Source organism: Artibeus jamaicensis, unplaced genomic scaffold, assembly GCF_021234435.1.
Source record: "Artibeus jamaicensis isolate MK-2021 breed Jamaican fruit bat unplaced genomic scaffold, CSHL_Jam_final contig_2170, whole genome shotgun sequence".
Classification (NCBI taxonomy): domain Eukaryota; kingdom Metazoa; phylum Chordata; class Mammalia; order Chiroptera; family Phyllostomidae; genus Artibeus; species Artibeus jamaicensis.
In genome coordinates, this window is record NW_026521445.1 from 4604293 (window position 1) to 4631232 (window position 26940).

A 26940-nucleotide genomic window follows, 5' to 3' on the forward strand; every position below is an offset into this window, starting at 1 on the left:
ATGAAGGAATGGGGATGTGCTGTGCTAACCTCCTTTCTAAGCTTGGCAGGATATGACCTGCTTATTAAGCAGGCGCTACCAGCCCCAAGTGCCTGCTATTCTGTCTCTCCTGGTCTCCTCCCTCAGCACAGCGCGACCAGGTTTTACAGCCCCCCTGGAGGGGACAGCGCGGTAGCAGCGAGTGTCCTCCTGGAGGAAACGCCACCCAAGGGTACGGCCGGGGCACTGCAGCAAAGGCCTCGGGGATCTTCCCCGCACAGCCTGCTCCTGGGTTTGCCCTGGCATGCAAAACGGCTGTGGTCTGAATTTGAGCAAAAGGTGCACATCAGTCAGTGGGTGGCAAAAAGTGAAGACTGCTCCTCAGGGTCTCAGAGAAGGGCCCTGGGGCAGCCCCCCTCCTCTGTGTGGTTCTGCGGCCAATCACAGCGACTCCAAAACCGAGATCACAGTTGGGTGACCACAGAGGCCACTCAGATCCCAGGACACGCCTTCTGGTTCCGGCCCGCCGGGGCCAGAGCCGAGCTGCCCACTCACCTCAGGGACAGGACGCAGTGCTGGCAGAAGCGGTGCCCGCAGCCTGTCTGGTGGGGGTTGTGAAGCACGGAGTGACAGAAGGCGCATTTGTACCGCTCTTCCAACGGCTCCACGAACTGGTACTCCGTGTCGGGCTCGAAGTCCAAGGAAATGGAGTTGCCGGAATTCTGGCGGATGAACCCCCGGGGGGCGCCTCCTTGCTCCTCAGAGTAAGCCATTCTGCGGGAGGGGGCAGGCAGGAGACCAGAAGGGAAGTGAAGTGCGCACATACCCCAACGACTGCAAGCAGCGGGAGTTTTCGTCATTGAACATCACTCACATGGTCACTCTGTGTGTGACCCCGGGACAACAGCGGCAACCTGCAGCCGCTGGAGGGCTCCCGCGGGGGGGAGACATCTGCAGGGGTGCAGGCCGGACCTGATGTCTTCTAGCAAGACTCCAGGAGACTTCAACTTCGTCCATCCACCTTTTTACAGGGTGCTACATGATTCTGTCGGTTTGGCCACGTGCTTGGACAAAATCCAGCCAGGTGTTAACCACACTCTAAGCAAACTGTTGTTATGAGTATTCTTCCACTCAGTTGAGGGCAGTGAAGCAAATGTTTTGTTGGCATTTTTCAGAAGCAAGAACCACGCACACCAATACATTCCTTGCAGTATACAGTAAGTCCTCGCTTAATGTCACTGAAAAGTTCTTGAAATTGCCTCAAAACAACGCATAACGGAAGCAACGTTACCGTAGACCAACCGACACGAACAAGCGTTTAAGTTCTTAGGGCACCTCGTCGGCGTTTCAACGAAGCAGCGTTTTATACGGAAGCCACTCAAGGACCGGCTGTGCACAGATAAAGCAGCACCGCCCGCCCACATCCGTTCTCACCTGAACTAAACAAGGACCCATCAACTGCTCTCTCCTCGGCCCCCTTCTCCATACAGCAGCCAGGGTGATATTTTCAAAATGCAAGCGTGATTGATGGTTATTTCCGTGCTTTTTCAGTGGTTTCCCAGGGCTCCTAGGGGAAAAGTCAGAGTGCTGAGCAGGCTACAAGAGTGCATCCTCCCCACCCACCACCATCCGGGACTTCTCCCTCCCTTGCTGTCTGCCTCCCAGCCTCAGGCTTTTGGTTCTTCTAATACACGGTGCCGTCTCCTGGTCTCCTGTGTGTCCTGCGTCTCCTGCTATGGGGTCGTGGCACAAGCTGTTGCCTCTGTCCAGAGTGCTTCCCCTAACCCTTTTCAGTCTCCTTCACTTAGTTAACTCATATTCATGCTTCAGATTTTATCTCAAGCTTCCTGTTCTCAGGTGGGCTTGCTCTTCTCCCCCTGGTCTAGTAGCAGGAGGCCCACTCACCAGGCTGGAGGACATGCATGGCCTCCAGGGAGTGGCTGGGTGACGGGGTGGGGGAGGGGGCGTTCACTGTGCAATCCTTTTGAATTCAACATGAATGCATTACCTATTAAAAACTAGACAAACAGACAAAAAGTAAACATCCACTGTGAAATCTGTCATAAAACCAGCAAGCCTTGATTTGAAATGAGACACGTATTTGTGGGAGTGTCTGATTTGTATCGGTTTCCTCAACGACACACGGGCGCATCTGGGCTCGCTCCCGGTCGCGTCTCCAGCCCTCTGCACAGAGCCAGGCGTGGGGAAGAGCTCAGCTGTTTGTTGAATGGATGCCGTTGAGCGAACGTCTTGAAAACTCTCAACAGAGCAGCTGTGATGACTGCTGACCTCTAACACAGTGACTCTTAGCCTGTTTTTGAGAAAGAACTTCCTCCTGCCTTTGAAAACCTGATGAGGACCCTAGACCGTCTGCCTGTACAAGAGCACTCATGCCTGAGGTCTGGACCTGTATGGACCCTCTGAACCCACCAGTGTCCCCGAGGCGAACAGAAGCCCTGCCTCCCCAGCAGAAGTGCTGTTACTCCTGGCACAGTGCCCAGAGCAGCGTCTGGGGATGTGTTTGACAAATGACTCACAGATGGGAAGCCATCTGGGGTGGTCCCTGAGGGTGATGGGCTTCCCCACGGCTTGGGGACAGGAAAGCTTGGCCTCAGGCTTGACTGCTTTGACTTGCTCTTGGGATCCCTTACAATTCTGTTGCAGCTGATGAGGTCAACTGGCCCCATTCAGTCCTCAGCTCAGCCCAAGTCAGCTGCTGACCTCTCTCACCACGGGAGTTGCTCTGAGGCTGGCGTGTGGCCTGGGCGAAGGAAGCAGAGGGAGCAAATAAGCTGGCCTCTTAACAGCAAATAAAGCTTTCTTTCTGGAGAAGTCCAGCAGACTGGGGATATATATATATATATATATATATTCATTCTCTTGGGGTTTGAGACTAAAGCTCCGCCTTTTCTTTGCATTTGTTTCCCGCAGCCCTTCAAGGGTGGCAGGTGATCGGGGCAAGATGTGATGGTTCCCCTTTTTAACACGGCTTACTCTTCAGTTAAAAATTGTAGTTATGAAGATCAATAGCATAGCACTTGAGTTACATGCATAGCCCTAACGGCCAAGACCCACCTTTTCTGGGGGAAGTGTGAGACCTATTCCAAAAGGCCCTAACATGTTCTCTGGGCCCAAGGGAGGTTGACAGTTCACATCCTGTGCTTCTCTGGGATTCTCTCCTGAGACCAGGGTCATGCCTGTGTCACACGACATCTAAATTGGGACCCAGAGTTGTCCCCTAAAGCAACAGGCTGGCTTGGCCCCCAGAACAAGGCAGTGGGATGTACAAAACTCAGCTCAGCTTTCCCTCTGCTACCTCGACCTCTTTCCTAGCACAGAACTTCAACGTGCTCACATACGTGTCTGTCCGTCTGTCTCTACAATAGCAGTTCTCAGACTTTTTGATCTCAGGACCCTACCTTTAGACTTTTAATAACTGAGGACCCAAAGGCCCAGAATAGCCAGCTCAGTAGTAAAGAAGTAGGACAATCCCTGGCCAGTGTGGCTCAGTTGCTCAGTTGGTTGGAGTGTCTTCTTGTAAACTGGAAGTTCAGGGGTTTGATTCCTGGTCAGGGTACATGCCTGGGTAGTGGGTTTGGTCCCTGACTGGGGTGCCTACAAGAAGCAACTGATCAATGTTTTTCTCCCTCTCTCTCTTCCTCCCTTTCCCTCTCTCTAAAATCAATAAGCATGACCTTGGGTTAGGGTAAAAATATATACATAAAAATATATTTTTAAAGTAGAACTAAATTGGAGGACTGACATTACCCAACTCTAAGACTTTCTATAAAGTTACAATAATGAAGACAGTGTGGTATCAATAAAAGAGCAGACGAGTAAGTTAACAGAACAGAATAGAGAACCCAGAAATAGACCCACGTGAATCCAGTGAACTGATCCCCAACCAAGGAACAAAGGCAATGCAGTAAGCAAAGATAGTCTCTCCACAAATGGTGCTGGAACAACTGTGAATCCACAAAAACAAACAAAAATGAATCTAGACACAGATTTTTACACCCTTCGCAAAAACGAATTCAAAATGGATCATAGACCTGAATGTAAAACACAAAACTACTAAGCTCCTAGAAAATAAACACAGGAGGAAAAACTAGATAAACTTGGATTTGGCAATGGCTCTTTAGATATAACACCAAGGGCATAATACATGAAAGAACTGATAAGCTGAACTTCATTAAAATGAAGCATTTCTGCTCTGCAAAAGATATCATCAAGAGAACGAGAAGATATGCCAGTGACTGGGAGAAATTATTTGCAAAAAGTATATCTGATAAAGGAATAGTATCCGAAATATACCTCGCCAAAAAAGATACACGCGTGCAAATAAGCGTATGAAAATGTGCCCACTTCATATGTCATCAGGGAAATGCAAATGAGAATGATGATGAGGTACACCTACACACCTATTCGCATGGCCCACGTCCGAACACTGGTGAGGGTGTGTCACCACAGGTTCCTTCCCTCTCTCTCTCTCTCTTTGGTAAACATAGGCACACCTTGTTTCATTGAACTTCGGTTTTTTGCGCTTTACCGGTACTGCATTTTTAGCAACACCGAGACAAGACATCCACCAGCAAAAAGATGAAGACTTAGTGAGGGCACAGATGATGTTAGCATTTTTTAGCAATGAAGTGTTTTTAATTACAGCATGTGCAACAGCTGCTCTTATACCGGATTGGTAGGAATGCAACGCTTTGGAAGACAGTCTGGCAGTTTCCTGAAAAACTAAACATGCTCTGACTGTTGGGCCCAGCACTCACACTCCTTGGTGTTCACTGGAGAGAGTGGGAGACTTATGTCCCCATAAAACTGCACACAAATATTTACAGGAGCCTTATTCATAATGGCCAAAACTTGCATGCAATCGAGATGTGAACGGGTAAAGTGTACCACATCCAGACAAGGCAACATTATTCAGCGCTAAAAAGAAATGAGCTATCAACCTATGAAAACACATGGAGGAATCTTCAATGTGTACCTATTACTAAGCAAAAGAAGCCAGTCTGAAAGGACTATACATTTACCCTGTGACTCCAACGATATGCCATTCTGGAAAAGGCGAAACTATGGAGGCAGTAAAAAGATCAGTGGCTGCCAGGGGTTAGGATGGAGGGAGGAAGAGATGAATAGGTGGATCACTGAGGATTTTTAAGGCAGTGAAACTACTCGGTCCGATACTATAGTGGAGGACACATCGTTACATACTTGTCCAAACCCAGAGAATAGCGATTTTCAAACCTTTTCATCTCCTGGCACACAAAGACTAATTACCAGAATTCTGTGGCCCACCAACAAAATATATTTTTGCCAATCTGACCAAAAAATAGGTGTAATGTTGATTTGTTCCCCCTGGATGGCTACTATTGCATTAGCCGTTATTTATTTGACAATCTAACGGAAAAAAGGTCAGTGCCCCGACAAGACAGTCGGGTCCTGCAGGTTTTAAAAATTCTTGTGGCACATGAGCGTGCCTCTTGCAGCACGCTGGCTGACAATCGCTGCCATAGAATACAAGAGTGAAACCCAATGTAAACTATGGACTTGGATGATGATAATGTGTCGAAAGAAGGGTAGAAAATATGCCACTCCAAAATAAAGCTGTGGGAGCTCAGGACGTGCCAACCCAAACTATGCTGCGTTGGCGTATTAATTATTTTGAATTGTAGACACTTGAAAAATAGCAAGTGGAGGAAGTGGCTTTCTTTGAACACCATATCTGCCTAAAGACAGGTCCTCCAAAAGGAGCTCAATGATCACAAATCTCCCTTCTGGGAGTTTCATCAACCAGGGAAGCCTGCCTCAGCACAGAAGAAGGAATGAGAAGTCGGCAACCAGATACGCTTTGCTACAAACATCTTCCATCTATTCTTCTAAGGACCCATTCATCTTCCCTGAAAATCATTTACTGTCCTGTAAAAGGTCTACACACATACACACACACCCTTTCCTTATTAAAACAGTGTTTAAGTGTGAGTTCTATGCCACCTTGGAGCTCCTCCAGTTTGCCTGGGGTATCACCCCCCAAGCAGACATGAGGCACATATGTTAAGAAACTTCTGTTGGGTTTTCTCTTGTTAGTTTGTCTTTTGTTACACAGGATCTCAGCTGAGAACTCAGAAGGGTAGAGGGAAAATTATTTTCCTCCCTTACACAATGTAGCTTCATCAACTGTAACAAACGTGCCACTCTGGTAGAAACGTGGATCATGGGGAGGCTGTGGAGGGAGTGGGGGCAGGGAATGCATCGACAATCTCCGCATCTTCCAACTCAGTTTTGCTACGTACCTAAAATCATTCTAAAATATACGGTCTCTTCAAAAAGTTGAGAATCCCGAAGAGTTTTTATGTGGGTTATATCTATCAAGATTTATCAAATTGGAGATTAAAATGGATAAATCGAAAAATATTTTGTTAATTCACTTTAAGATCATAATAAGCCAGTTTATATGTCTTTAATGAAACTTTAATATAACTTTAATGAAAATTAATCATTTTCCAAAACAATAAAAATTAGTGAGAAGAGTGGCATTGTTTTAGATGTTTGCACATTTCCAGGCTAACTATAAGATGGCTGGATTTTCGTATCTACTCCTGCAGTATCTGTTGTAGTATCGCTGCCAGGTCGCTTCTGGAAAACACCACTGTCCACTCATGAAAGACTCAAACAATAGCTTGGTATTATTATGAAGATAGTTTTGCCCACACAAAGCCCCTGAAAGGGTTTCAGAAAGCCCCAGGCAGCAGCATGGCGGTAAACGTTTAACTATCTGCTCTACCGAAGCAAAGCTTGTTTGCAACATTTGCCAGTTTCTGTGCCGAACCGAGTGCCCGCTAGCTGCTTTCCTGGCCAGAGCTGCCCCAGCACCCCCAGGCCCCCGGGGCATGCTTTGGGAACACGGGCTCTACTGGGCTGCCCCAGTGGGCCTGGGCCTCGTTAATCTCTCTCCTGGCAGCGCCCAGTGTGTGTGGCCCTCGCAGACAGACTCCTGCACCTGGTAAAGGACCAGCAGACACAGGCCTGAGGGCGGATGCCCCGACCTCCCTTCCCCTTATGCTGTGTGCCCTGCCTGGCCTTAGTCCACATGCCTAAGTCACCCACTGACCTTGTTCTCACTCCAATCTCTTGCCTTGTTCAGCATGTTTTGATCAAACTCAGTTTTTATCTCATTAGACATTTTTTTTAAAGCCCTTTTGTTCTGCTACTCGATATGGACTTTAGGACTTTGGGGTGGTGTTCTTTTACACAAGCCCAGCTGTGCAGGGCCTGTCTCCTTCCTCTGAAGCTCTCCAGGCCTCAGACCCATCTCCAAAAATGGAATCAATTCACCGTGCCCACTGACGTCAGAGAGCCCCGGTAACAGAACGACGGGACTGACAGTTCTCTGACTCCCAGACGCACGTCTCTAACTACTTCAGTGTTGGAAGCTGGTACACTGTTATTCCCAGGCAGTTGTTCAGTGGAAATGAGTAAGAGTTCCACTTTATTAAAATCCTTCTCTTTGGGGCCTAAGAGCTTATGTAACAGGAACAGCAGGAGTTCAGGTTTTGCAAATGAGAAAACGAAGCCATCATAATTACGAATAGAACTTGCATATCTCCTCACTGCCATTAATGCCACCTATCCTGCCACCGATGGAACGTACAATGTGGTCCCCCCGCTGAAAGTTATTCACGCAAACCAAACTGGAGGAAATCACATCTCATCTGCTCCCCAAGAACTCTTCTTGAGGTTTTTTTTTTAACACCCTTTTTTCGCTTCGTAAATTGATGCATTTTTCCCCTGATAACTTTTTTAGGGGCTCCAAAGAAAAGCTGTGGATGTCATGGCTTAAATTCTTTACTTAAACATATACTCTGACTCATTTCAGGGGAACACATAGTAAACAGTCTAACATGCTGAAGCAGCGTGAGTTTGGCCTTTGGTTACAACAATAAAGACACAGAGCTCAGCAGAACTCAGTCTTGGATTTCACATAGAATGCAGGTCCTCGTCGATGTGTCTAAACTATTTCCAGAGCACCCCCCCCCCAAGATCTTGTTCAAATGAATGAAGGGCTGGAAAACTTCGCAATATTTTTATATATTACATTATACTTCATAAGATATAAGCTCAGGAACTAGGTCTCCAGGGTGTTCAATGTCTAATTCTTAGGAGTTCTGGTGACTACAGACCAGCTCCCAGAGCGGAAGGGGCACAGTCGGAGGTCCCTGTTCTGTCTCTCGCCAGCCACGAAACCTTGGGTGAGATACCCCCACTGTGTGGACATACCCTGAGTTGGGGTCCAACACTAACTCAGAGACCTGTGACACCCCACCTGTCCTTGAGGGTCTCCGAGTCGAGCAGAGGAACTCAGACACGGGAACCATACGTTACAACACCCCGGTGACAGGTCCCACAGAGAGAGCTTTAACAAAGAACTGATGGAGCCCAGATCAGGTACAGCTAATACTTTCTGAGGTGTCTGCTGATTTCAGAGAAGAAAACATATCAGGGAGGCATTTTCTAAATGACTGTGATGAAAGAATTTTCCAGAGGGTATCATACACATTCTGGAATGGTTACTAATTAAGTGGAGCTGAAGTGGAATTAAGGGAACACGCTGGGCATTTGCTGGTCTGCTCTCAGATCCACTCTCCTCTTCCTCTCGCTGGTCTGCACCAGTGGGTGCAGTGAGGGTTGACCTCCCCCCACCCCAGACTCTATGTCCCAGGCTCCCTGGCTTCCAGCTTGGTTCAGCCAATGAGAGGCACAGTCAGGACACTAAAGAGGGGGAAGAAGGGAGAAACCAGGGCACTTCTGGATTCTTTGGCACTGGCAGCACCTCAGCAGTGACTGGGTCTCCTCCATGGCTCTAATCACCACCAGAGGGCCCGTCTCTGTGGGCTAGTTCCCGCCAGGCAGCCAGGAGGGAGGGTCCCCAGCTCCTAAGATCTGGAAACACCATCGCCTCCCTGTGTTCCTTGAGCTCCGAGAGTGGGCTGGGCAGCTTCCTGCTGTGACTCGTCTTGGAGTCACCTCACTCTGAGTCTCCTGTTTGGCTTCCTTAGGGTCCCCGTGAGAGGTAAGTGTGAAGAGAGCGGGGAAGAACATGGCAGGAGGAATCCTGACTGTGTGCCATAGTCGGGAACTCCAAATTTTCCCCGGGGTTTGGATCTATTTAGGGATGATTGACAGAGAAGACAGTGCTGGGAGTTTGGGGGAAGAGGCTACCACAACAGGACAAAGGAGCACGACAGTGGCGGCCTGATCTCATGCAGCGTCCAGAAGGCCGGGCTCAGGAGGCATTTCCTACGTAAAATGCATAGCTTTAGAAATGACTTTGGTGGAAGGGCTGAGTGAAGGGTGGCTCTCAGGTTCCAGTCCAGAAGCCTGGATCATTGATGGCACCAAGGGGAGAACGAAGGAGAGAAGCAGAGGGGGCAGAGGATGTGGGTAGGATGCCCTGACTTGTGTGGCCCAGTGGGCTGGGCATCATCCTGCAAACGGAAAGGTTGCTGGTTCAATTCCTGGTCAGGGCACCAGCCCGGGTTTCGGGCCAGGTGCTCAGTGGGGAGCGTGCAAGAGGGAACCAATTGATATTTCTCTCACACAGAGATGTTTCTCTCCCTCTCTCTGTAAATAAGTAAATAAATAAATCAAAAAAACAAAACAGGAAAAAGATGCAGGTAGGAGTCACGTCCGTGTGGGGTGCCCCAGGGGCAGTCTAGGGGAGTGGGGGCGAGTGAGGCCAGCTGGACAGAGCTTCTCTTCCAGAATAAATGATTCGATCGCTAGGAATGGGCACATTTCCTCTGTGCTATCGACCTTTACTAAAACTGCCCAGGGTGTTCAATTTTCTTTCCACTTGACGAACCATCTGGCATTTGACACAATCAGCTTAGTTCTGTGTCAGGAAAACCAGAGCCGGAGAGATAAGACAGCCAAAGAGAAGGCAACGAAAAAGGCTCACGGCTGCAGCATGGCCCCGTGTGACCCCGAATCTGGGGTTTCCTCGGTGCCCCGCCCCCACGATGAGCCCCATTCGGCCTGCTGTGACCCACCTGAGGGCCAATGAAGGAGACGGGGCTACATTTCAGGAGGAGAGATTGTGGTTATCCGTGAGGAGCCGTGAAAATAGCCAATCCCGAGATGCGGTGACCCAGGGGGGCACAGGACTCCGTGCCCTGGGCAGTACTCGAATACAGAACTGCCCGCTCCGGGACCAGACGCTCACCTGCTCAAAGGACGGGCTATGCCCTCTCTCGGGGCTGCTTCTGGCCCTTGGGATCTGAGGCCCTGCTCTTCTGGGGAGAACACACAGGCCAGGAAAGAAGGAGAAGAAGGGGTGCAGCAGGGGCGGCAGAAGAGGAAAGAGAAAAGAGCCGTCATGTGTTGCCTTCCTGGCTCCAGGGAGAACTGAGATGGGCTGGCGGTTGTTACCAAAGCCTCCACCTGCACCGGCCCCGCGAGATCCGTCCTCTGAGGCAGAAGCCCCTCTGACCCCGCCGGGCCTCTGCTCCAGCCCCTGGCCGGCTCCTCCTCTCCGTCACTCCCAGAGCTCAACAGGGCCACCGCCACACGATCACTGTGTGACCTCTGGGAGAAACTGGCTTTGTTTTCATTTACTCGTAAGCACGAGGTAGACAAAGAGGAAGGGCCCTGGAGAAATGCAGATGACCACGCGGGGACTGGGAGACAAGACAACAGGGAGTCGGCGTGTGACAACGGTCCACCAACCCACCGTCCTGACCACAGACTGCTGGCTTCAGTGTCTCAAAGGAAAGACGTGGGCAGTTCTCTGTTCTTTTCCTTATACTTTCACAGAAGGGCGTTTTCTTGGACACAGGACCAAGGATGATGTGGAGACATACGATCTTAATTCCTTTGAAGAGAAGTGTGTTTTCTCTCCAAGTCGTCAGGAAACCTCTGGTTCCTCATTCTAGCGAGAGTGCAGCAAAGCACGGCTGGTGCAGGGGCAGGCGGTCCAGGGCTGCCGGGCTTCCCCACTCGCTGGGGCCCTGGCTGCACCCAGGCTCCCTGGGAGGGAGGTCCTGCGTGGAACTCCCTCTGTTGCTTAGCAACATCCAGGGTCCCCCTGGCTCCATCCACGGTTGTAGGAGACCTTTAAGATTTGTTCTCAGAACTTAGACGGAGAGGAAGAAAAATAAAACACTACTGATCTTCCCACACATGAACTTCTTCCTCTTTAGGAACTTTGACTCCAGAACGCTCAGCCCCCACCCCAAGCTCCAACTGCCTTGTAGGGTAAGCTCAGTGAGCACCTCGGGGGCAGGCTGTCCTCATTCGCCCCCAGATCCTCAGAGCCGGCCCTCCGCCTGGCACAGAGTGCTCAGTCAATAGTTGGTAAATAAGCAGGGAAATTTAGAATGAACGTGAGGCCTCTGCACAAAAGGACTCTCGGAAGCAGAGCTAGGAGAACAGCTGAGGATAAATCTGAACGAGGCAGACAGAGGGCAATGGGGGTGAATGGAAACGAAGGGCTGGAATTGGATGCGGGTCAGGATTACAGTTACTGAGTCTGTCCAGGCTCAGCGCCAGCTCGTGGACATGTGTCGTCTCCTTTTCATCCCCACAGCAGATGTTTTTGTATCATCAGCCCCATTTTTCCAGGGAGGAAACTTGGAAATGCCCTGTGGCGAGGCCTTCAGGGGACCAAGCGGAGCTGGTGCTGCTCCAGCCGAGAGTCTCCTGATGGTGCTGCAGCCACCGCCAGGGGCCCCGAGTGGACCTGCCGGGGCCAAACCCTGCGCCCACCGCTGAGCAGCCGCGTGACCTCGGCCAGATGCTCACTTGCCACACTTCTGGGTCTCTCATCTGGAAAATGGTGCCGATGGCAATGGCATTACCTTTCAGAATCTCTGAAGATTAAATAAGTTAATACTATACATCATGGATTGGCTGGCCCACCACTTGTTTTTGTAAATACAGGGTTGGTTTGTTTGTTTAAATTTTTTAATTTGTTGTTCAAGTACAGTTTTCTGCTTCCCCCCCTCCCCCCTCCATTTCCACCCCGGCTTGTTATTGTGTCCTTTACAGTTGTTCCTGTAAACCCTTCGCCCTTTCCCCCCATTCTCCCTCCCCTCTCCCTTCTAGTTACAGTCAGCCTGTTCTCAATTTCAGTGTTTTTGGTTATACTTTGCTTCCTTGTTCGTTTTGTTGCTTCAGTTCACACAGCCCTGCTCATTCCTTTGTAAATTGTCTATGGTTGTTTTTGCATTACCAAGTCAGAGTTGAACAGTTGCACTGAAGGCTTTACGGCCCATAAAGCCTTAACTATTTGTTATCTGGTTCTCTACAGAAAAGGACTGTTGACCTCCCCACCCCCCACTCTGCGCCCCAGGCAGGGAGGGCTTCGTTAAGTGCTATGAGGGCTATTACTAGGAATAAGCACTGGCCCCGAGCCCCTCCAGGGCACCCCTACTCTGAGGATACCCCGACTGCCTGACACGCCGGGCGCTGTGTCAGGTAGGCTCCCGGGGCCGGGGAGGAACAAGACAGAGTGGTCCAAGCCTGCTCTGGTGGGGCTTACAACCTACTAGGGGAGATAGAAGAGAAACAAATACAAGAAGCTGTCAAAGAACTGTGATGAGGTCTTTGCATTAAACAAACAGGATACTAAGACCGAGAACCAGGAACAGCCACTGTAGCCTGGAAGGCCTCATGGAGGAGGTGACACTTGAACAGCTACAAGAAGGGTGAGAAGGAGCAAGTGTGAGGAGTGGCAGGAAGGGCCTCCAGGCAGCGGGACGGCAAGGGTACAGCAGTCAGTTCTGGGAAAGGGCCGGTGTCGCCGAGCTGCGGGCACCGGGAGGCAGAGCCGGAGGAGACAGGGTGGAAGCTCGGGCTTCCGAGAGCACAGCCAAGGGGAGCAGCATGTGTGTCGTGAGGCGCTGAGGGCGCTGTCTGCTCTGGAATCTAAAAAGACGCTTCTGGATGCTCAACGGAGAACGGGCAGCGGGCACAGTGGGGGAGGCTGAGGCCACCCTGGTGGAGACGACGCAGTCGTCAGGAGGAGGTGGCGAGGGCGTGGACTGTGGAGTCGGCGGGGACATGGGGCCACCCGGGAATTCAGGACGCATTTTCACAGTGGGATCAAGAGGACTCGGGGACTGAATGTGCGGCTTGCTGGTGGGGAGGGATCAAGAAACCCCATCCCTTTTCCTGGCCTTCAGGTGACTTTGCCAGGTGACTGCTTCTTCCATATCCGGGCCCAGAAGTGAAAGTGATGACCAGGTGAGATCTGGTCACAGAGCAGAGTCCTGTGAGCCCACGCCCCCCACCCCTACCCCCCCCCCCGTGTCTTTCCCCTACAGTCAGTGCCCCTGTTAAGCCTCGGGTCACACCTGAAACCCCGTGGGTGGGCGGAGCTCACTGCTGACTCCGCCTCACATGTGCGCACATGCTGTGCATCTTTCCATGGTGTTCCAGATCCGCCCCCACCCCCAACACGAGTGCTGCTCGTCCTCGTCCGGGGCCTTAGCCGACCTAACCGCTCTTCCCTACCCAGAGCTGCCTCTCTGTCGCCATTTTTCTCATTTCCCTGTTTCATCCCGAAAATGCACTTTCTTCCTCACTTCACCCAATGCATTATTTTCAGTTCACGGTTTTACTGGACTGTCTCCCATCAAACACTATTCCTTCAGTTACTCGCTGATTCCTTTGCGGAGAACCTACCACATGCAGATGCCGACGGGGAACCCGGCACAGGGGCCGATTCCTCGCCATCCTCGGCTGTGCAACAGCCCACCAGCCACTTTCTCCCCTCGCCCGCTCCCCTCCCTTCTCTCCTGGCTCCAGAGCAGTGCCTGCAGACCTGTGCCCCTGATCAGATCCCACCAGCACCCCCTGCAGCCTTCCTGCCTCTCCTGAGTTCATCTGCACCCTGCCCTTGAATAAGCTGGGGGGCCCGGATCATCTGGGTGTGGGGTTTTCCAACAGTTTGGAAAAGCCTATTATATTAGTTCAATGATCTTAACTGTAGTCATGGAATGACACTTAACAATTAGTCTCTCCTAAATCGTTGCCGCCCCCCCCATACCCTTTGTGTGGCATTTGGTACTTCCTTCTCGAAACTCCCCGATTCTTGGCCCTTGGTTCTTCTCCCGCCCCTGACCACACCTCTGTCTCTCTGTGGGGCTCCCCTGACGCTGGGCCAGCCCTCTGCCCTTCGTTCTTGCCACAACGCCCACCTCTCCTCCTGTGAAGGCTCCCTCATTCCCAGCTAGACCCTTTCTGAACACGGGTGTCCCCATGTCGTCACCATCCTCTCGGACTCACAGTCCCCGCCCCTGGTCCCTTCCGGACCACCCCCTGTTCTCACACAGACAGGCAGAGACAGCACACGCTCGAGGAAGGTGGTGGAGACGCCGGTGGCCCTGCCAGCAGATGGACTTGGCAGCTTGGATACTCGGCCAAAGACCAGTTTGGATTTAGCTTGGAATTTGGAAGCACTTCTAGGGAGAACTGGGCAGGCCCTTTGCTTGTCCCCACCCTCCATGGCCTTAGGGTGCTCTGAGGAAAGGGGAGAGACCTGAGACCATCTGAGATAGGCTACAGAACAGACACGTGGAGGAGGATTCAGAAACCTTGACTTGACAGTAATATCACTTTCCACATCCTAGTGCTTGGCAGTGTGTGTTTTACTTACAACATCATACGCAGTCCTCACACTAACCCTGTGGCAGTATCACCATCGTCGGATTTTTGATGAGACACATGAGACCCCGAGTTGTCACCCACCAGGCCCCAAGTCACACAGCCAGCTTGGAGGCCCCAAGTCACACACACCTGTGCGAACCCCAGCAGGGGAGTGATCCTTTCTAACACAGAAGTCAGATGTGCCACTCCTCTGCTCCCGTGGCCCCGGGCCATTCAGGGTAAATGCAGTGTCCTTAGAATTGCACGTGATCTGGCCTCCACCTTCTCTGTCCTCATTGCCTGGCACTTTCCCTCATTCACGCGCCCCAGCCACCCGGGCCTTGCTTTTTGTTGGCTGGGTGAGGAGCCCTCTGCTTGCTGTCCCTCTGCCTGGAACGCTCTTCTCCCCAACACCTGAATGGCTTGTTCCCGCACTTCACCTACCTGCTCGAATGTCACCTCCCCAGTGAGGCCTTCGCCAAACGGACAGGCCACATCCCTGGCAGCCCTGTCACTGCTGCAGCATTTCCTTCTTTACTGCCTGTCCCCTGCCACAGCGCATGGTCCCCAAGGGCAAGGATGCTTCTCTTTACTGAGGTCCCAACACGTAGAACCGTGCACAGGGGAGGAGCTCAGTAACCACTCAGTGGAAAGGCTCTCTCCCACGGAACGTGCTGCCTGGTGTCCACGCTTTTCATCTCCACTGTTCAGAAGCCCTGAAACTGTACCAGTCACAGCTAGAGAGGGCAAAGCTGGTCGTGACCGCTGACTTTGGGGCGGGCAATCTGTGTCAGGATGGGGAGGTCCTAGCCCTCTGGGGCCGGAGGAGTGGGGCTTGAGTAGTGTCCTTGTTCCTGTGAACTAGCCCCTGGGGAGGTGCCACAGGGGGAAGCCGGGTGCCTGGCAGGAGGAAGAAATGCTGAGAAGGACTCGGAAAGGTAGGCAGGCTAACAAACAATTCAATCCCATGAGCATGTCTCGGGCCCTCCCGTAGGGGCCTCAGAAGGTGCTAGAGATCTCACATCACCTCGGCCGGGGTCCTTTCTGGAGACTTCGTCAGGTCACTGGGTAAGAGGGGCAGGGCCAGGTGTTCCCTGTCAGCTCACGCTCATGTTTTTAATATCTGTTTCAAATGTTTTTAATATCTATTTCAAGGTTCGTCTCCACAAACCTTGACCACTCCCTGCAGTTTTATCGGCAAACCTCACTTCCTGCTGCACAGAAGAAAACGGAAGTCCGCAGACTAGAACTACCTCCACTTCCTCCCATCACATCTCCGGGTCCATCTGCACAGGGCCCCTGCTCCGCCCTCTCCCTCCCAGAGCCACGGTGGGGGCCACCTCTGAATTAAGCCAGACCGTCCACCTGTCCTGGGTTCTTGCCTCCTCAGGGGTCTTTTGATGACAGTGATCACCCACTTACACTCACCAAGCCACCCAAACCGCTCAAGGTCCCAGTGACCTCTGGGTCACTAACACCAACGGTCAGATTTTCAGTCTTCATCTTCCCCAGCTTCTACGCAGCATCTGACATTGCTGACTGCCCCCTGCCCGGAAAACACGGCGGACTTTAAAAGACTCGTTCCCTCCCTTTCCCTGGAGCCACGCTGTCCCGGTGTGAAAGCCCAGGCGTGAGCCAACAGTTCCCAATGTCTCTCTCCTCTGCATCTAAACCCACGCATGCGTCTGCCTAACTAGTGTCCCCCTCTGACTCCAGAGCCAGCACATCCAAACCGGCACTGATTCACTCTCCCAGGTTGCTCTCTCTCTCCACAACTCGCTCTCGAAGGCCCACGTTCTACCTGCTGTCGCCAGACAGCTGGCATCACTGCTGGCAGTGCCTTCTCCCTCCTCCCCCACATCCAGTCCGTCACTGAGCTCCCTGGAATGTGCCTCGTGGACACGTCCCACCAACTTCTCCACCCCCCCAACCGACCCCCGATTCCAGCCACCGTCCCCTCACACCTGGGCCGCCACAACAGCTTTCTGTGACTGGCTCTCCTACGGCTGACCCTCCTCCATCTCCCTTCCGATAACTGGTCTCCCCTCCCCACTTGCTCCTCCAAGGCCTTCTCTACACAGCAGCCTAGTTTAGCTTTTGAAAATGCTAAGCTGCTGTCACTCACACCGCCTCACACTGCTCCGACGGTTCCAGACCCCAGCCTGCCCACGTGGGCAGCGTCATCCGTGGGCTCCCCACGCCCCACCCCTGGTGCCGTGGCCTCTCTGGCCTTTTCGCCCTCTTCCTGTGAGCGAGCGCCAAAACTCCCCTCCTCACAGCCTGCGCCCTAAAGCTGGTCTCCCTTCGCTCAAGCTGTTTCGGCAGCAAACTTCCTCTCCTCCATCTCCCACTGAGCTGAACTCATGCAAGCTCAGCTGCAGCATCCCTCACACATCCAGCTAAGCGTCACGTGCCTCCCCGGCCAGCTTAGGTGCCCCCTTCCATATCACACGCCCTTTGTCACCCTGCACATCCTCCTTCATCTCCCTTAGGATTACAGTTCATGTTTTATGTCATAATTTGTTTGACATTAGTCTGCACCAGCAAATAGGAGACTGCACCTCTCTTTTTCGAGGTGCACTCGAATACTCCAGTCGGTTAGTAGCTGCCTGCCGTGGGCCGGACGTTGTGGCTAGGAGCTTTGTTTGCATGGGCCGTGCTGTTCACCCTGCGCAGCAGCCCAGTGAGGTGCAGGTACTAGTCATATCATTCATGCTCGCACTTGACCGATCCGGTCCTGAAGCTCAGGGGGTTGTATAATGTGTGCGCAAGGTAACAGAGCTGGCAAGTGCTGGTAATGATCCCCCCTCAGACTCGTCTCCCAGCTGAGCCACTGCCATGTTCTCCCCTCTGCCCGGCCCACAGTGCTCACTGACTCACTCACTGCCTTGGACTCAGGAGTGTTCGACCGAGAGGGTGGGCAGACACTGCCGCAGCCTGTTTGGTCCTCCTGGTAACCTTTGCGGTCTACGAACAGGAAGTACAACCCCTCTTTTCTAAATGAGGGAGGAAAATGGAGTTTAAGGGGTTCAGAGTGTCACCTACCAGTAAGTAACCATGTTGAGCTGGGAGCCATGTCTTCTGACTCCTTCTCTGGGGTGATTTTCTCCATAGTATGGCCACAGTTAGGCTCCGCCGGGTGGGATTCTGCAGGGGAGCTGTGCCGTGAGGAGTTACATAGCAGGCCTGAGACCGCTATCCTCAGAGGTGTCTGCTCACCAGGATGCTCCCAGCGGGTGTCAGAGAGGGTGGGTTTGGGTGGGTCCCTCTAACTGGCAGGGGGCTCCCTCTCCCTGAACTGTCTGCTAACAACGTGGTTTATGCTAAAGACCTTTCTTCTGGAGGTCTGGAATTTTGGTGTGAGCCAGGCAGAGGGTGCCCAGGTGACCAGACCTGGAGAGAACCCCTGAGCAGTGCTGAATCTCTGGCAAGCTTCCGGTTTGAGGACATTTTCACACAAGGTGTCACACTGCAGAGCGGGAGGACTTAAGCATGTCCTGTGTGACTTCCGGGGGCAGGCCCTCGAAAGTTTCTGCTTAGTCTCCTCCAGACTCATGTGCCTTTTCGCTCTGCTGATTCTGCTTTGAATCTCTTCACTATGATAACTCACCTTTGTGTGAAGACAGGCTGGGTCCTGTAAGTGCTCCCCGCAAACCCTCTACCCTGGGCCCGGTCTTGGGGACCCCCCAACACAGAAGCTTTCTAAACAGACAACTGTTGAAGTTTTTTTTTTTTGAAAGGGATGAGGTAGGTATGAATTTGCAGATGAAAGCAAGAGGCATTCTAGGCAGAGGAAATGGTCTGAAGAAAGTTCAGAACAGGGAAGTCAGGTGTGGGAGGCCCCGCAGCACTTGAACATGACCTTTGCAGAGTTGACGCTGGGGAAATGGAGCGTTACCGTTGTGACACGGAACAGAGGGGGGCCAGGGAAGGCACACTTGTTAGAAGATCCTGTGCCAGGGAAGTGACCCGCTGGAGGTCAGACACGGGGAACTGCTGGTGCCCAGGAGTGACCGAGAGATGTGGCGCGGCTGCGTGCAGCGGGTGTGCGGCATCGCCCATTTCTAAGGAAGGGCTGGGGGTGCTGGGGAGAGGCTGGAGAAACATCCCAAATTACTGGTTTTTCAAAGAAACCACCTCAACATAAGAAGATCAGCCTGCTCCAAAATAAGCTACTTTCCGTGTGTTAAGGGCAATCCTCGATTCCTTCCTTCACCCCTCTGAACGCCTTTGCCCCCAGGCCAACATCCCCCCGTCGCTCCCCGCCACCCCTCTCCACGCCTCAGGAAGACTTCCTGGAATGAGCCCCCCACGCCTGTTCGATCCCTTCGTTCATCCTGCAGCTACTGAGCCTTCACTTGGCATTACATCATCCCGCCTTTCACCCGGGGAAGCAGGGAAAGTTTTCCCAGGTGGCGTCACAGGTGTGCCTCCAGATTCAAGGGCAGAGGAGGACTTTCACGACCTGCGTGGCTTCACCCTACCCACATGCCTCCGCCCTCCAACACCAAGATCTGGGCCCAGAGCGCAGCCTGCCGTTCAGAGCCACCTCCCTTAGGGCGCTGGGGAAGGGCCCTGGCTGGCGGCTTCTCCGTGGGCCTCACTCTCTACCCTGCTCCGACTTTGCGGTTGGATGCCACTGAAATAACGAACTGCTCTGCGGTGATCCAGGCACTGCCTGTATTTGCATCCCAAGTGCGGTTTATTTCTTCTGCTGGGTCCCCGTGTTGCCTCTCTGCCTGGTGCTATCCTTCCTCCAAGGCTGCACCTGCTCAGCCCACAGGTCCTTTGAGAGACTGAAATCCTGCCCCTGAAACCGGCCCCTTGGGGCTGGGCCCCCCTGTCTGACGCTGCCTGCCCCCCTCTTTGTCCTCTGCCTGCTGAGGGATTGCCCCATCATGCCCCCACCCTGTCCTGCGCCATCCCAGCTCACCCACCCTGGCCCCTGAGGTGGGCGTGCTCTAGAGATTGCAGAGCGGCAACCATGGGCTAGTTCAATGACGGTCTGCCCCGGCAGGGGGCAGTTCTTGTGCTTGTCTGTTTTTAACCTAAATTTGAAGCCTTTAAGCTAGACCCTCATTTTCAGCACCCCCCCCCCAGAGGCCCCATAGCTCCCTGTCTCAGTCGAGCACATGGAGGAAGAAAACCAGTGCTGCGAACCCCTCCCAGACACGAGGTTCCGTGTAAATACCGGCTCATTTAATCCTTCCAGCAACCCCAGGGGGCGCCACTACTATCGCTTACCAGCGGGAATGCAGAAGCTCACTGAAGACAGGCACCTTGCTCAGAGCACGCAACTACAATCAGCAAGTCATAAATCCAGAATCAGACCCAGGCCTGCCAGATTCTGAAGTCCACGTATTTCCACGATGCCTGCAGTGAAGGCAGTAGGTCCTGATTTGGCCACGCACTGAGGAGCCCCTCCGCGGCAGTGTGGGAGGGAACTCAGAAAGGCGGGAAGGGGAGTGAACGCAGAGAAGGCAGTGCAGGGAAGAGGTCTGCGGACCTGCACTCAGGTAGCAGCCCTGGGGATAGAGAGTAGATCAGGACCGGCTGGGAGGACGCAGGACCAGGTGGGGAGGGGGTGTGGGGACTGAGGGCGAGCATCGGTCTCTGCACAGAGTAGGGGGAACACAGAGGAAGAGGGGGCTTGGGACAAGTATCTGTGGGGCTCCTCCGTGGGGACGCCGTGGCACCCTCCAGGGGGAGGGGCAGCAGCTGCAGAGCAGGCTGGCGACAGAGGATTACGGGGCCCTGGAAGCCTTCCAAGGGAGATTCCTGCACAACAGGTGCATGCGCGGAGCGAGGAGGAGAGCACAGGCTGCTGTTCTAGAAGCCAGTCCGTGCGGGGAGAGGGCAGGGCCTGGAGAAACATGGGGGCTATTGTTTAACAGGGACAGGGCGTGTGGGGAGGGGAAGGAGTCCGTCGTGAGAGAGAACCTGTGGGGGACACTCGGGGGGCTGCTGCACTGGTGAGAGTGGAAGGCGATGGTGTGCAGGACAGAACACAAGGCCTGCGGATCTGCAGACACCAAGGACGGTGGGTTCCCTCCCACACGCCCCGGGAGGGATGCCTGCTGGCTGTCGTTTACCCCGGGCCCAAAAGGGGGTGGGAGGAGGTGGAAGAAGGTAAAGGGGCAATAAATGGTGATGGAAGGAGACTGGACCGGGGTTGGTGAACACACACAATTCAATATAAAGATGAGGTACTATAGAATGGCGCACCTGAAACCTATACCATTTTATTAACCAATGTCACCCCAATAAGTTCAATGAAAACGACACTGGGCCCACAGACCCTGCAGGCACATCCTGGTGCAGGCTTTTGCTACAGGGCCCTCCAAGCCCCGCCCCTGACCCAAGCCCCGCCCCTGCCCCCAGAGAGCAGCCGGCAGAGCGTGCTCAACACTGGCACTGCGGGTCAGCTCTGAATTTTCCTGTCAACAGTGGTGAGTATTTTCACTTCTATTTCTTCCCTGGTCCCCCCGCCCACTTCCTCACATAATGGGGCTCACGGGAGTCATACGTCAGACCCTCCACATCAATCTGTCCTCTGGGCAAAGTGACAAATTCACTGGGACCCAACCCTGGCAGGAGCCCTGGGTCCCTGGGGATGGCTTCCGCCCTGTAGCATGTTCCCCTCTGCCGCCGACCACACAGAGGCCCACCTGCTACACTCTCTGCTGGAGTGGCAGCTCCTGCCCCAGAAAACCGCAGAAAGTTACCACCTGGGCAGGAAAAGCTCCTCAGACAGGGTTGGCCGCTGCGCCCACCCCCGACTTCCCCTGGTCTATCAGCTCTTAAAGAATCCTCAGTGACAACGGTGTTAGGTGGCTTTTGACGAATGCCTTTCTGGTTCCCTCACCCTCCTCCTGCCCAGACTCCTGTCTTCCTCCAGCCAAAACACTATCAGAAAAGCACAGGATTTGGAATCCGCACCCTCGGGCTGGGGTCCTGGCCAGTCCAGCATGCTATGACACCTTTCAAGTCACTTGTGAGCCCCAGCTTGAAAGCAGGTAAAGTGAGAAACAGCATCTCCCTACTCTCGGGGAGGTGGTGAAAAGTTCGGTGAGGCAGGCTATTTGTAAATCGCACAGTGCTGTTCTGACCTCTGGGACCTAAGCAAGTTCTGCTGGCAGCTGGACCTCTCTCTGCAGGGCCCCACCCAGCACTTGTTCCCAGCCATCAATCCCTGGCAGCTTTGAGCACACGGAGACACATTTCAAATCAATTCAATGCCAGCGTTTGTTCAGGCCTGCTCGGTGACAGGCTCCAGAACGCAAACAGGAGCAGACACAGAACTTGCTCCCAGTGTGCTCAGCTGGGTAGAGCTAACAGAGTGGGTGTCTGTTCATGTGCTGGCCAGGGCATCCCTGGGAGAATCTGCTCCCTGTTGCAGCAACAGATGATGTAGGCGTTACTGGAGTCTGGGTCCCCTGGCCGACCCCTGGGATGAGGGGAGGTGGGCAGAGTCAGCTCTCTGAGAAACCAGGGCGAGGCACCTGCAGCAGGTGAACCGGACACCGTGCAGAGCCAGGCCCTGCCCCGCAGGGGAGCCTGCAGGCTTACTGCACCCTCGGTGCTGCGCCCCCACCATCCAGAAGATGTGGAGAGGAGACCTGCTTTGGCCAGGCTCACAGAGACATCATGGAATGAGAACAAAATGACGAGAGCAATGAGAAAATGTGATCAAGGGAAGCTGAGATAATCACGGAAGGTCTGTCTCAGTGCTGACAAGCCTTTCCCGTGGATAGCCCAACCGACTGCCTCAGAGGCTTCCATCCTGCTTCCCTTACTCTGAGTCTCATCTCCACCGGAATATCCCACTCACTACAGTTAGTCCTTCCAGCGGATGCGGCCCCATCTCCTGTCCATATTCTTCCCGCCACCCTGCCACCCACAGCCAGGATGCTCAGGTGATGCTTGCTGACAGAGAAGCCCTGCCCATCCAATCCCCACTGCCCCGGACCTCTGCCCAGAGAAGCTGAGAAAGTCACCTCCTCCTGTCACCTCCCCTCCAGCAGGACTTCCAGAAGCTGGCTCAGATAGGAGACTTTGTCCCACCTGTGTTCCAGACCCAGAGAAGGGGATCCCAGGATCCCACAGCCAAGCCGTTCCACAGAGTTCAAAACCGAACCGTAACAAAAGCAACGACAAGCCTTTAGAGAGCCTAGACACCTGCTGCCTTCGGCAGACATCTTTCTGCAGCACTGTCTGTCTCTTGCCTTCAGATTAGAGAGCAGAGTTGGGGGTGGGAGCGTTTAGATGGTAAGGTTTTCACCCAGACCATTAACTGCGCCAACACCCGCCTCTTGGGCTGTGAGCATAAGGCACAGCAGGCAGCTGTACTCTGGGAGTGAGAAGTGCAACCCAGCCTTTTTCTGCCTAAAAGCATTTCACACACACCCAGGAGAGCTTCGACCCGTATCTTTGCATGTTATGTTTTTCACAGCCCTTTAAACATGTAAATATCTCTGAAGGATGAAATCATATTCCACCGGCCCCAGAGCAGTTCCCACACAGCACCTGAGCCCAAACGCTGAGCGAAGTAAATCGGTTACTGGATGCCTGTCCCCACAGGACACGGGTCAGAGCCCAGGGCTGTGGAGGGTTGGGGGACCCAGAGGGGAAACCTGGCCAGGGAGCCTTGCCTCGTTTCCCCAACCTCAGGCTGGCCCAGAGCAGGCCTGCCTGCCATAGCGAGAGAGCTGAGTTCCGATGAAAGTAAATCTGAAATATCCAAATATGGAAACTCGGCAGGAGGGGGCAGAACCAGCTGAGAAAGTCTGCAGGAGCAGTGGGGTTAGCGGGCAAGAACGAGCTCAGAACTGCCAAAACCCTGCAGAGCGGTAACAAGGGGGAGGCGACGTGGTGTGCGGAGCCCAAACGGCACCAACGCCCCGCGGGTCCCCGACTCGTTCCGCCCGAGTCTTGATTTTCTGCGAGAGCCCGCGGAGCTGGTCCTGTGCGCGCGTGCGTTGCGCGTCTAAATGAGCACGCTCAACCGAACGGTTCGAAGAGGTTTCCATTCCTTCCACTGTCACAGTTACATTCCGGAGTGTGCTCTGGTCGGAAAGCTTTGCAGAAATGGAGGGGCTGCCCCGGCCGGTGTGGCTCAGCCGGTTGGAGCGTCCGCCCCAAACACCAGAAGGTGTCCGGGCACGTACCTAGGGCGCCGGTTCACCCCAGTCCGGGGCGAGGACACCGGTATGTTTCTCTCTCCCGTCCTCTCTCTTTAGAGCAATAAAAAAAAATGTGCTCAGGTGAGGATTAAATTAAAAAGTGGAGGGTGTGCGTGAGGGTGTGGAGGGAATACCAAGTGGTTGGGGTGCGGTTGTGCGGGGGACACCTGAGAGTCTCCCTCCGCCTGTGAACCCAACTTGAACATGGCCCCTGTAGTCCACAGCCAAACCCTGGAGCAGCCCCGCAGTCCGGGACCCCAGTCTCCGTCCTCGCCACACCCCTTCTCTGCAAAGCAAGTCCGCTCTGGGGCTCCGGAGCCCGCCTGCCCTCACGCCCAACCCGCCGGGCAGCAGCGGCCCCGGCCTCCGCCCCGGCCCGGGCCTGGCTGTCGCCCCGCTCTCCAGTCGGGGATGCGCCGGAGTCCCCAGCAACCCGGCGCGGGGCACCGAGAGGTGGCTGCGAAGCTCTTGCCGCCGCGGCGCTTTCGATTTCAGAGTATTTGGGACCAGCGGAGAAGAGCTGCCGAGTCCCCTCACTCCAGCCCTACGGCCGCGGGGCCGCCGTCGCCTGGCGGCGACCTGCGGGGACTCACCTGTGGCTGGGCGCGCGGGGCCCGGCCTGCAGCCGTCCGCAGGCGCTGGACCGCTCCCGGCAGCAGCTGGCCACAGCGCGGCGGGGCGCGGACCTCGGCCCCCTAGGCCCGCGCGCGTCCCCGCCCTCGGAGGAGGCGGGGTGGGACCCGGGCTGGGGGCGGGCCCGGGGCGGGGCCCGCGGGTGCGGTCGGGTGCCGCGCGCGGGACCGGGGACCGCGGCCACGCTGGAAGGTGCTGGGCAGCAATCAGAACTTCAACCCACCCTCGCTAGAATCATTAGGATCTGCAAATAAAAATGATCTCCGATTCCTCTCAAGTGGGTTTGAACAGGGCACATCTCGTACAGTTAGTACAAATTTGCCAGCGCTCCTCGCCGCTGGCCTCTGCATTCCCTTGGAGTTGGGGGGTTCGTGGTTGTACCAAGGCTTACCAAACACTTCTTTCCACCCTCAAAACGACCTCGTGAAGCAGACCTGGGCGTGCATTTCACAGACGAGCTCTCTGAAGCCCGGAGAAGTGGCCGCAGTTACGCGCTGAAAGCTGCACGCTCCGCAGGGGCCTTAGCCACAACTTGGATGCAGGTTTCCAGGCTCCTAAATCGGGACTCTTCCCTACGCTACTTCTCTCCAGGAGCCTATGCTCTGGATGTTTGTATTCCCTATAGATCTCTGTGGAAACGAGTGGCGCATAAAGAGCACGGACTTCAGATGGAAATACACCAGAATTTCAATTCTAGCTTCTGCAGTTTCAGCTTGACAACTGTGGGAAAGTTACTCAGCTGCCCCGAGCTTCGATTACTCATCAGTAACAGGAGAGAATAACGACGTGGAGCCAGGGAGGAAATGCAGAGCAGAGAGGCGGAGTGTAGTCCTGGGGAGGGGAGGAACTTGGGTGCATCCCGGAGCACTTACTGCTCTCAGGGAGCAGCCAGGCTCAGAACCAGCCGGTCTTCACCTGGTCTCTTATCTTTTCAACAAGAGCCAGAAATTCCGTTTCAAACCTTTTGGTTGGTGAGCCAGATGAGCCACTCGCTGTGGAGATGGGCCTGGGGCACCACTTTGGGACTGCAGACCCACCTCACGATCTTGCTGTGAGAACTACATGCCATGACATTGGAGCACGCCTGGAGCAGAGCAGCGCTCTGTGAACCCAGGTGTCTCTCCCCGCGCGCCGCACACAGTGCACCTTCTCTTATGGTCACTTACTTCCTCCTCCCTTCTCTTCCCCCACCCTCTCCGCGAGCACACTGTCAGTCAATATATTTTGTAAAGGTGTATCTCCTTTTAGTGGCCAGAAACAGAAATATCTAGTGTGCATATATGCGGGTGTGCCAAGGGTCTTCGGTACTGACTGGGATTTACTTGTCTCTCTCCACCCTTCTTCTCCATCAACTGAATAAAACAGTCAATTTGTTTCAAGAACGATATCCAAGCTTTAAATGGGGTGGAGTCAGATGCTGGGGCGCACGGCGAATCACGGTGGTGCCGCATGACCCAGGGCTAGGAGTCTGCGCAGAAAGGCAGGAGAGTGTTAGATGGCTGTTCGTGGGCACTCAAGACCCTTTTCCCAGGGCTGCTTGCAAATCCTAGGGAGAGCACCTGGCAGAATAGAGAAGACAAATCCCGGGACCTAGGCCAGTCTGACGGAGGAGACATGGTGCCTTTCCTCAAGGATCTTGAAGAGAGATGGGGAGAACAGTGCATAAATGTACATATAGTACAAACATTAAATACTTGCAGTTGTAGCTATGATTTGTTGTCTTATTACATACCAGGTAATACATTCAGCGCAGTATCCATGTTAACCTATTTAATCGTCAGCATTATTTTATAGATGAAAATCTCATCTCTTGAATCCTTTGCTCCAAATTGCCAAATTCTTAGTTGGGGAGAGATGAGATTTGAACCTGGAAGTCTGATTCTGGTGCTCTTAGCCACTCTATCACCCTGCCCCTCAAAGAAATAGTTGGTGTGAATGCGAACAGAATAACTCGAAGAGGGAGACAAATTTCAGCAGTTTGATTGTTCTCAAAATATTTGCAGAAAACAGAATCCAGTCTTGAAACTAGAATCATCTACGAATATAAGGGCGGGATTGAACTGTGCACTAATTTCTATATGGAAGAAAAGGGCTATTTTTTTTTCTGTTTGTTCTAAAACACCCCCAAATTACCCTGACTTCGCAAAGGCATGACTTTCAGCTGCTTGGCTGGATACGCTGAAGCAGGTAGGAGACTGCAGCCCAGGCTGTCAAAGAGATGGTGCTGATGGAGAGAGGAGAGCGCCACCTACTGGAAGAGTCGATGGCTACATTATCTTCCTCGGGCTGCCGTTGCGTGACAAGACTGATCCATGTAGTGTGTTGGTTACAGCAGGGTTAAAAGGCCCTATCTCCCATCACTTAGAGATTAGTGAGATCAGACTAGGAGGGAAAATCCTCTCCTTGGGTTTTAGATTGAACCTCTAACTTCCATCGCAAGTTACAATGGAAAGTCTTTGCTCGTAATGGAAAATGTGATAGAGCAGAAACC

At 53.5% G+C, this 26940-nt stretch overlaps 1 protein-coding gene across 7 annotated transcripts in view; it reads right to left on the minus strand.

Annotated features, from left to right (window-relative positions):
* The window catches only part of TRAF5 (TNF receptor associated factor 5), a 44243-nt gene extending 19715 nt beyond the window's left edge, over window positions 1-24528 (minus strand). For 2 of the 7 annotated variants that reach the window (XM_053658575.1, XM_053658559.1), the window contains exons 1-4: window positions 24410-24528; window positions 1885-1997; window positions 854-1546; window positions 535-753 (exon numbers count right to left, since the gene is read on the minus strand). In XM_053658575.1, the coding sequence (XP_053514550.1) occupies window positions 535-753; window positions 854-996 (362 nt within the window). In that variant the 5' untranslated portion in view covers window positions 997-1546; window positions 1885-1997; window positions 24410-24528. Of the gene's footprint in view, window positions 1-534; window positions 1547-1884; window positions 1998-2516; window positions 2736-24409 lie in introns of those variants that run through there. The other 5 variants (XM_053658579.1, XM_037136949.2, XM_053658568.1 and 2 more) reach the window with 5 other exon arrangements.
* Between the last annotated feature and the right edge of the window lie 2412 nt (window positions 24529-26940).